Below are 10,604 nucleotides of genomic sequence, written 5' to 3'. Positions count from 1 at the left end.
ATTTGGGGCCCTTTGGCTTACCTGCTTTGCGAAATTAGAAAGCATAATCATTAGTACTAAGTTCACAGAATTCACAGAATTGTTAGGGTTGGAAGGGACCTCTGGAGATCATCTAGTCCAACCCTCCTGCCAGAGCAGGGTCACCTACAGCACATTACACAGGACAGCGTCCAGGCGGGTTTTGAATGTCTCCAGAGTGGGATACCCTCCCACCTCTCTGGGCAGCCTGTTCCAGTGCTCCACTCCCCTCAAAGTAAAGAAGTTCCTTCTCATGTTAAGATGGAATTAATTAATAATACTCTGATGCAGGCAGTTATTTCAGTATGAACTATTGAATGAATTATTTCAATGAAAGATATAGGACTATCATAACTTTTGAGGAACTGTTGGAGGTGATCATAAGCTTGGTGTGCCGAATCATACCTATGTCATAGAGATCGATTACTGTCAAACTGTCTTAAAAACAAGGCTTCTATCTTCCTGATTTTGTAGGATTTACTATTGCTACTTTTTAAAAGTAGAAAGCTGAGAACTACCTAAGTAATGTATACATTTAAATATTCTAAGGGACACTTTCATTCCAGTATTATATTTTCACACAGTATGTAAAGGCATACATTGATCTAAAATCTGATCGGAGTCTGGAAATTTCACTTGTGAACAGTGTTTTCTTTGTGAATTATTTAGTGCAGTACTGTATTTCCTGGCATGCATCCAAGTAAAAAAAAACTTAACAGAACTTTGAAATTAATTTGTCATTTATTATTATTCCTCACAACATACAGAATGAATATCCTATTTATTTTACGTAACTTATGTTTTCTGCATAAAAAGCTAGGGTTATGGAGAAGGAATGAGTAAGGCACATGAGAATCACTTAAGTAAATTCTTCATCTTTGCATGTATCAGTTTTGGTTTGTTTGGGTTTTTTTTCTGGTGCACATCTATTTCTTAATGTTTGGAACAGGAACTTTTTTAAAAACCTGCACATATTCTTATTCTTTTGGTTTAGTATAGCTAATTATATATAAAGATTTGAATGTAATTTCATAAGCAGAAACCTTAAATGAGGATGTGATGAATCAGATGAATCATAGAATGGCTTATGTTGGAAGGGACCTTAAAGATCATCTAGTTCCAACCCCCCTGCCATGGGCAAGGATACCTCCCACTAGACCAGGTTGCTCAAAGCCTCATCCAGCCTGGCCTGGAACACCTCCAGGGATGGGGCATCCACAACTTCTCTGAGCAACCTGTGCCAGTGTTTCACCACAGTCATAGCGAAAAATGTTTTCCTGATATCCAATCTAAATCTACCCTCTTCCAGTTTGAAGCCGTTACCCCTCATCCTATCACTACATGCCCTTGTAAAAAGTCCCTCTCCAACTTTCCTGTAGGTGCCCGTTAAGTACCAGAATGCCACTATAAGGCCCCAGAGCCTTCTCATCTCCAGGCTGAACAATCCCAACTCTCTCAGCCTGTCTTTCAGAGGAGAGATGCTCTGGCCCTCTGATCATCTTCGTGGCCCTCCTCTGGACTCACTCCACCAGCTCTAGCACTTCCTGTGCTGAGGACTCCAAAACTGGTTGCAGTACTCCAGGTGGGGTCTCATGATAGCAGAGTAGAGGGGTAAAATCACCTCCCTCGACCTGCTGGCCATGCTTCTCTTAATGCAGCCCAGAATACAGTTGGCTTTCTGGGCTGTGAGTGCACATTGCCAGCTCATGTTGAGCTTACAGCCAACACCCCTAAGTCCTTCTCCTTGGGACTGCTCTCAACCCATTCTCCACCAAACCTGTATTTGTGCTTGGGATTGCCTTGACGCACATGCAGGACCTTGCTCTTGGGCCAGTTGAACTTCATGAGGTTCTATGGGCCCACCTCCAAGCCTGTCAAGGTCCCTCTGGATGGCATCCCTTCCCTCCAGCATGTCGACTGCACCACACAGCTTGGAGTTGTCAGCAAACTGGCTGAGGGTGCACTCAATCCCAACATGCATGTCGCCAACAAAGATGTTAAATAGTACCAGTCCCAGTACCAATCCCTGAGGAACACCACTCATCACTGGTTTCCACTTGGACATTGAGCCATTGACCGCAACTCTTTCAGTGTGACCATCCAGCCAGTTCCTTATCCATCGAGTGTTCCATCCATCAAACCCAGATCTCTGCGATTTAGAGACAAGGATGTTGTGTGGGACAGCGTCAAACGCCTTGCACAAGTCCAGGTAGATGACATCTGTTGCTCTCCCCTTATGCACCAATGCTGTAACTCCATCAAAGAAGGTCACCAGATTTGTCAGGCATAACTTGCGCTTATTGAAGCCATGTCAGCTGTCACCAATCACCTCCTTATTTTCCATGTGCCTTAGCAGAGTTTCCAGGAGGATCTGCTCCATGATCTTGCCACGAACAGAGGTGAGACTGACCGGCCTGTAGTTCTCAGGGTCTTCCTTTTTCCCCTTTTTGAAAATGGGGGTTATGTCTCCCCTTTTCCAGTCAGTGGGAACTTCACTGGACTGCCACATCTTCTCAAATACGATGCATAGTGGTGTAGCAACTTCATTCACCAGTTCCGTCAAGACCCGTGGATGGATTTCATCAGGTCCCATGGACCTGTGTACCTTCAGGTTCCTCAAATGCTCTCATACCTGATCTTCACCTACAGTGGGCGGTTCTTCATTGTCACAGCTCCTGCCTTTGCCTTCTGCAACTTGGACAGCGTGGTTAGAGCCCTTGCTAATGAAGACTGAGTCAAAAAAGTCATTTAGTACCTCAGCCTTTTCCATGTCCTGGGTGACCAAGTCTCCTGTTTACTTCCAGAGAGGGCCCACATTTTCCCTAGTCTTTCTTTTATCACTGACATACTTATAGAAGTTTTTCTTGTTGCTCTTGATGTCCCTGGCCAGACTTAATTCTATCTGGGCTTTAGTTTTTCTAATCTGATCCCTGGCTGCTTGGATAGTTTCTCTGTGGTCCTCCCAGGCTACCTGTCCTTGCTTCCACCCTTTTTGCTTTTGAGTGTGTCCAGGAGCTCCTTGTTCATCCATGCAGGCTTCCTGGCTTTTTTGCCTGAGTTCTTTGTTGGGATACATCACTCCTGAGCTTGGAGGAGGTGAACCTTGAATACTAACCAGCTTCCTTGTGCCCCTCTTCCCTCCAGTGCTTTATCCCATGGTACCCTACCAAGCAGATCCCTCAAGAGGCCAAAGTCAGCTCTCCTGAAGTACAGGGTAGTGAGCTTGCTGCGCACCTTCCTCGCTGCCCTATGGATCTTGAACTCTACCATTTCATGATCGCTGCAGCCAAGGCTGCCCTCATGCTTGACATTCCCCATCAGCCTCTCCTTGTTTGTAAGGACAAGTTCCAGCATAGCTCCTCTCCTTGTTGGCTTCTCTACCACTTGGAGAAGGAAGTTGTCATCGACGCATTCCAGGAACTTCCTGGATTGCTTGTGCCCTCCTGTGGTGTCCCTCCAACAGATACTGGGGTGGTTGAAGTCCCCCATGAGGACCAGGGCCTATGAATGCGATGCCACTCCTGTCTGTCTGTGGAGGGCCTCATCCACTGTGTCATCCTGGTCAGGTGGCCTGTAGCAGACCTCCCCTGTAACATCACCTGCTTGTGTGTTCCCTTTAATCCTGGCCCATAAGCTCTTGGTTGGCTTTTCATCCATCCCCAGGCGGAGCTCCATGCACTCCAGCTGGTCATTGACAAGAGGTCAACACCCCTCCTCGTTTCCCCTGCCTGTTCTTCCTAAAGCGCCTGTATCCTTCCATTCCAACACTCCAGTCATAGGAGCCATCCCACCACGTCTCTGTGATGTCAATGTGATCATAGCTCGGGAGGTGTGTGCACATGTCTAACTCCACTTCTTTGTTCCCCATGCTGCATGCGTTTGCATAGAGGCACTTGAGTTGGGTTCCTGTTGAAGCTGACTTATTGGCTGGAGTGGCTGCAACTCCTTCGTGCTGCTCTCCAGGTGGCCTTCCTTTGAGGTATTCTACGTGTTTCCTGTTGACTCCTATTGCCTCTGGAACCCCTGGCTCATCTCCGTAAGACTTCGAGTGTGCTGCAGTGCAGCCAGCACATCTTGGAGCAACAGTCTGAGGGCCCTCTCTAGCACCCCATCCCTCAAACCTTAGTGTGTCGTCCCATGGCTTGTCACGAGCAAGCCTGATAATACCCCTGTCCCCCATCAAGTCTAGTTTAAAGCTCTGTCAATGAGCCCTGCTAGCTCATGAGCAAAGACTGTATTCCCCCTTTGAGAAAGGTGAACCCCATCCAACGCCAGCATGCCTGGTGCCATGTAGGTCATCCCATTATCGAAAAACCCCAAGTTGCAGTGGTGACACCAGCCATGGAGCCAGGTATTAACAGACTGAGTGCATCTGTTTCTTTCAATGCCACTGCCCACAACTGGAAGGAGAGAAGGAAGAATAACCTGGGCCTCAGATTCCCTTTACTAACCATGCCAATGGAGCTCAGTCTTTTTGTTCAGGCAAGACATCATGGATGTGGGCATTAGCCTTTATTGGTCAAGTGATCAAGTGTCCTTATAAATATTTGTCCACTGTTATCTTAATACACCTGTGTGCTGTCACACATCCAGAATTGCTACCTAGGTTGTAATCAGATGTACCTGGTGCTTCAGTTATCTAATCTGGCCTCTGTGTGTCCCCTGTGGCAAGCACTTGGGTCATATGACAGGCAGGGGACAATTGTGGCAGGGAAGGAGCAGTGGGGCCCTTGAGGAAAGAGCTTGGCAAGCAGCAGCTCTAGCCTAAGTTATTCTTATGGACTACTTGGAGTTAGATCACTAGAACGTTGTTTTGTTCAGACTGGACAAAACACTATCTGCTAGAGTTATTAATGCAAATGAAGGCAACCCCCCCTCCCCCCTTACATTCTTCTAACTGTGGGAAGAGCTGTAGTCGCCAAATCCTTTTGTCTCTTAAGAATCAGATTATGATTCCCTTATGCTGCATATATCAATGCAATAGATAGTCATGTAAGTATCTACGCAATTAGAGAACAGCGTTATCCAAAGTTGGCGAAGAGAATAAATATTAGAAAATAATCTTACACACTTTCTCAGTACGTGGTCTTCTGGATATAAGAATTGGGCCCTATTTTTCCAATCTGACTAGTAGCAAAAAAATCAAAATCCTATGTAGAATCCCTGTTAGATCAATTTAAGGAATGAGGAAAAGACAACACCAAGTTGTTTACTCTTCTTTTTTTGAAACACAGTTAAGTTGTTTTAAAATTAGGAAGAAATCTCCCTAAAAGCTATATTTAAGCCTCAGTTGTATATTTGGAATATGCTATGCTATGTGTAGAAGAAAAAGCCTTTTAAAAGACTTTTTCAGAGGATTAAAGATTGGATTTTCATGTAATTTACAATGGAACTATGCATGATTATTAAAATCTGAGAGAAGTTATCCTATAAGGCATAACATCTTGTTTCTGTTCTTTCTTCAGCTATTATTGTGTACCGGTTGCCCTGGACCTGGAAGTGCAGCAAACTCCTAATGAAGTTCATACATGCTGGACTAAATACCATAGCTATGATTCTTGCAATTGTTTCTATGGTAGCCGTGTTTGAATTCCACAATGCCAAGAACATTCCTAACATGTACAGCCTGCACAGCTGGATTGGGCTGACTGCTGTTATATTTTATTCTCTCCAGGTCAGAATCTAACAGTATTTATAAAGAGGTTGTAAATTTGAAGAACGTGTAGAGTAATTCAGGCACAATAGACCCTCACTAATACACTCTAACTACTGGGATACCTATTTTACATTCTGTGATTTGGCAAATTAGCATGTAAATGTGCAAATACTGGATCCTTGACTTCAAAGGAAAATGTATTTTGAAGTATATTTTGTTTATTTCCTGGGATAATGGCAGTTTATTTACTATTCAGTAATACAGTAGTGTGTTTCTAAGTGCTATAAATTGCTGAAGTTAAAGCAAGTGATTTGGTTTGTTGGCAGCATATTTAAATATAATTAGAGCTTTTATTAAGGAAGTCTCAAATGAAGTAATTGTTTTTCTTTTTTTTCCAGCTATCATAATTTTAAGTAGTCGCTTCTTGGCCTCAAGACTTTTGTTTATCAGCAGAACAAATGCAGCAGGCAGCAGTGCAGATCTAAAGGATCTGACATCTGAATGAGCTACTACTGGCTAACCGGTTTTCCTGAACCAGCAAAACTTTGATCAATGTTTGTGTGCATGCTTTTAACTGCTCCTATTGGCAGAAAATTAGAGTTATCATAATCTAAAATGAGCTAACATAGTTAGCGTTTGGCATAACGTTTTGCATTTGGCATAGAAGAGCAGGCATGCCCTGACATTTAGTGTACACATACAGATGTGATTTTTCTGCATATACATTCTGAATTCCATATATTGTATTATTACACTATGGAAATTAATTTTGTTCCTTCAAATTGTCATTCTTAGTTATTTTGCCAAAACACTAAATAGTAAAAAATAAGACTTAATTATCTGGTGTTCAAGCACAGAGAATCTCCAGCTGAGGGATTTGGGTTCTGGACTTTAATCCTTCACTGCTCAGGTTAGGAGGTACAAGAAATAGTGTTGAAATAGTGGTTTTAACACTTAGGAAAAATAAAACATATTGCAACATTGTTGAGTATATTCTTTATAGTTGAACAACAGCTAATGAATAAGAAGGAACAATGTTAAGATTTTCCTTGTCCTCATAATGCAGTTATTTCAGGAAAATCTGTGCTGCCACTATACTGAGCATCAGCATTTTTTTCTAATGGTTAAGATAAAGAATTGCAAATAAGATCTTAATTCTACTTTTCATTTTGCTGCTAGAAACGTGATCAATGACATTTAATGCCTTGCCTGTCTCATCAATAGAACTGTGGTGTTACTTCCTCCAAACTAGCATGTAAGTCTCCACACAGAGACTGATGTTCATTAAGTGATTGAGCACTATTGTTAAAAAACAGTAATAAATTAGTGTCTCTGTTAATAGAGAAGACACTTGGCATTTGCCAGAAATGTCATGGCAATCTCAGAATTGAAAAATTATTGAGGGCAGATGTTCACATAATACTATACCTGCAGGAACAATAGTGTAAATATATTGTATTTAAGCCAAATCTATGTTAATACAGTATAGCACAAGGACATAAATTTAAGAGTAGGGCAGAAATGAAAAATGGAGACTCTCTTCAAAAGCAATGTCTCTGGAAAGAAGTACTCAAAGACAACATGAAGCTCAAAGGGAGTTCTCTCAATGCTGTGACAAAGGAAAAGTAAATTCTCTAATAAGAGATTATCTTAATGTCCATATATGGCATTTGCGAAACTAATATGAAATACTATGTAAAAAAATCAAAAGAAAAAAAAGAAAAGAAAATCTGGAAAATTTGAGAGCTGGAAAAACTGTCTTCCTTGAAAGACTTAAAAAGCTCCAACTGTTCAGCAGATCTAAAGAAGATTAAGAGATGACTTGATTATGGTGTATTAAAAAGCTTCCCAGGGAGAAAATACCAGGCTCTTTAATCCAGCATGGAAAGACAAAACAAGGACTAAGACTGGAAGTTAAAGCAAGATGAAATACAAATTCATGCACTGTTTCTAATTTAGCAGCAGGGGTGAGTAACAGTAGAACAAACTAAAGAAGGGATGCAACCTCAGTATGATTGGGCCTCAATATGACTGAAACCACGTGACATGATGGGTTATCTTCCATCACAAAATTAGTGACAATGGGAGGACTCATGTCCCCTGAATAATTTCACACCACCCACCCACATCTTCACTCTGTAAATGCCAACCGATTGATATATTGAAAGACCACTGCCCTTCTAAAGACATGTACTTTAACTTAACTAAAACTCCATCAAGGTAGAATTATTTAGTCCACTCAAGCCAGAAGGCTAAACTGCCTTCTGATCTTCATTTATGTGAAAATCTATAACAGAAGCAGAGAACAGGACTTGAAGAGACTGGAAAAATATAGCTACTCACACCTTTAATATATTACTGAATTAGTGACACTGAAAACTTGTGTTTCCAATACTTAGTTTGGTTGCAGTTTTAGCATTACCAGTAAGTTTGGACACTGATATTGGGTGGGATCATTTATAAAATATCTCATGTCTGCTTCCCAGGTGCTAATCCAGAATTACTGCTTTGGTTTTGAAGGGAGACACGTTCAGAAATAAAAATGCCAATTCTTTTCAGATTTGTACCTGAAGACGTCTCAAAATGGAATTTTTATGATTATTTTTATTCTGCTTGAGAAGTGCCACTTGTTTCCCATGTAGCTTTAACCATGGATCTGTTTTGTGTTTAGCTCTTCTTAGGTTTCGCTGTCTTTCTGCTCCCTTTTGCTCCAGTTCCTCTCCGAGCAGCTCTCATGCCAATACATGTTTACTCAGGTCTTACCATCTTTGCAACAGTGATTGCAACAGCTCTCATGGGAATCACAGAAAAGCTTATCTTTTCACTGTAAGTATTTTTTTCCCACTTGTTTATTAAGGTTATTCATTGCAAACTGTACTTCCGCTTGCACAGAATAATAACCATTGAGTATTGGTACATTGTTTTGGTTTGGTTTGTTTTAAAAAGACTTCCTAACTAGCAGGACACTGCTGGTTTTAGACCAGTATTGTCTTTAAAACAACTGACCTTTTTTTTTTTCCCCTTCCAAAGGAAAAATCCTGCATATAGTGCATTCCCACCAGAGGCAACTTTTGTCAACTGTCTTGGTCTTTTGCTTGTCATATTTGGTGCACTTATTTTGTGGATGGCAAGCCGGTCCCATTGGAAGCGCCCCCCAGAAGAGAATGCTAAAGTTTTGCGGCCCATTGGAGAGACTCCTGAAGGCACAGAAGCAGAATCCACCATGACAGACGGCAGTAATGCAGATAAATCTGATCTGAGGATCAATAGTGAAGCAGCCAGAAAACAAAACCTCAAACTCGATGAAGCAGGGCAACGATCAACTATGTAAAGAAACTACACAGAATAACAGTACTATTATGCTGCCAATACCCTCTGGTTCCTTCCAATTTAGTTGTGTTGATATATAAATAGGTTGGGGTTTTATGTATGGCTTGCTCAAAGATACTCAAGTTTTCTGCATATGAATTTAAATTCTAGTAAGTCCCAAACATATTATATTAATTCATGGTCAGTCCTCATTTAAAAAATGAGAGCATGAATGTCATCACATAATGGGAAACTCACATAACTGGAAAATGTTTTCCATATTACTTCTTCATTTAATGCTTATATCTCTTATAGTCATGGAAAGTTAACAAGATTGAGACTAAATGTTGCTCTGAGTGATTTTGTAGTTTATAAATCAGTCATGAAGTATACCAGACAGCAGAATTTAGTTGGTCACACATAATTTTTATGGTAATGTTCACTTTTTTTAAAGCTCTGATTTCTCAAACTGATTAACCCCCTCACCAGCTGCTAAAATCTATGGGATTTGAGGTCAATCAGCACTTTGCAGAGTTGCACCATTAAAACGTTTAGTCTAAAATTTTTAATTCAAAAAAAGAAATGAAAGTTTGCCTGAAATCTTTATTAAATGTTATGTTTCCTTTAAAAACTTACATGTTTGGGGTTTTTTTTTAATCTGTTGACTTTTAACCAACTCTACCAAATATATTGTATATGGAAAACATTTGGCTTTGGATTATCTGTGATCATTACTGAAATCTAAGGAGATTGTAAAACATCCAAATCCAGAATTTGTCTTATTTGGAAAGCTATAGATACACACTTAGAAAAATATGTATCACTTAAACCAAGTCTTCCTTTTAGCCCAGAAGGCAGCATTTTACTATCTTTATCTGATTGCGCAGTTCTGTTGATTTATGGCACTAGACTAGAAACTAGGAGGTTAGAAAAGAGAAGACTGCTAGCAATATCACAGAAGAAAGGAGCTTGAAGTGAGAAATACTTCCTCCAAGAAACAGCTGAGCTTTTCTGATTTGACTAAAATGCTACCCGTTAACCAAAAGCCAATTTTGGTTTCTCCACACTGGTGTCAAAATCATTATTGTCACAGACGTGAAGACATACTTAAGTCCATAAGGAAACTATATAAACTCTATGACTTTTTAATTTGAAATTAAAGTGTTAAATAATGCAGTTTGAGTCTCTACTGGCACTTTACTTTTATAGCTCTTTCCAGCAATTGGACTATTAATGTATTATGCTCATTCATTATTTTCACAGCTATAAACAATACTTATTTTTTACTACTATAGAAGAATAATTATATTAGATTATTTTGATTGCACATGTTAAAAATGATGAGCCTTTCTTTTATAATCTCTTGTAAAACCTGCAAGTCCAAATTTACCACTGTTCCTGTTGCATTATAGACAGTTTCAGGCAGCATACAATTTCCTATTTTTTAAAGACTACATAAATTTTTATCCACTTCGGCTTTTTGAAATGCTTAAACACATTAAACTTTAGCAAATGTGCAATTTTTGCAGTTCAGTGTTGCATTAGTACAAAAAATTTTGGTCATGAGTTATTTTGGATCACAAAGACAAGAAGCACCTCAGTTCTTGTTATTTGATTTGCA

At 40.3% G+C, this 10,604-nt stretch overlaps 1 protein-coding gene across 1 annotated transcript; it reads left to right on the top strand.

The window, feature by feature from the left end:
- Positions 1-4,239: 4,239 nt before the first annotated feature.
- Positions 4,240-9,116, top strand: LOC104294947 (cytochrome b reductase 1). The gene is made up of 4 exons (XM_009894640.1): positions 4,240-4,369; positions 5,484-5,692; positions 8,346-8,500; positions 8,705-9,116. The coding sequence occupies exons 1-4, from the start codon at positions 4,240-4,242 to the stop codon at positions 9,003-9,005; spliced, it is 795 nt and encodes a 264-aa protein (XP_009892942.1). The 3' UTR covers positions 9,006-9,116.
- The last annotated feature ends 1,488 nt before the right edge of the window (positions 9,117-10,604 follow it).

This window comes from Charadrius vociferus, unplaced genomic scaffold (genome assembly GCF_000708025.1).
Source record: "Charadrius vociferus isolate BGI_N301 unplaced genomic scaffold, ASM70802v2 scaffold161, whole genome shotgun sequence".
NCBI lineage: Eukaryota > Metazoa > Chordata > Aves > Charadriiformes > Charadriidae > Charadrius > Charadrius vociferus.
Note: the sequence above shows the minus strand (reverse complement) of the source record. Positions and strands in the feature narration are given on the sequence as shown.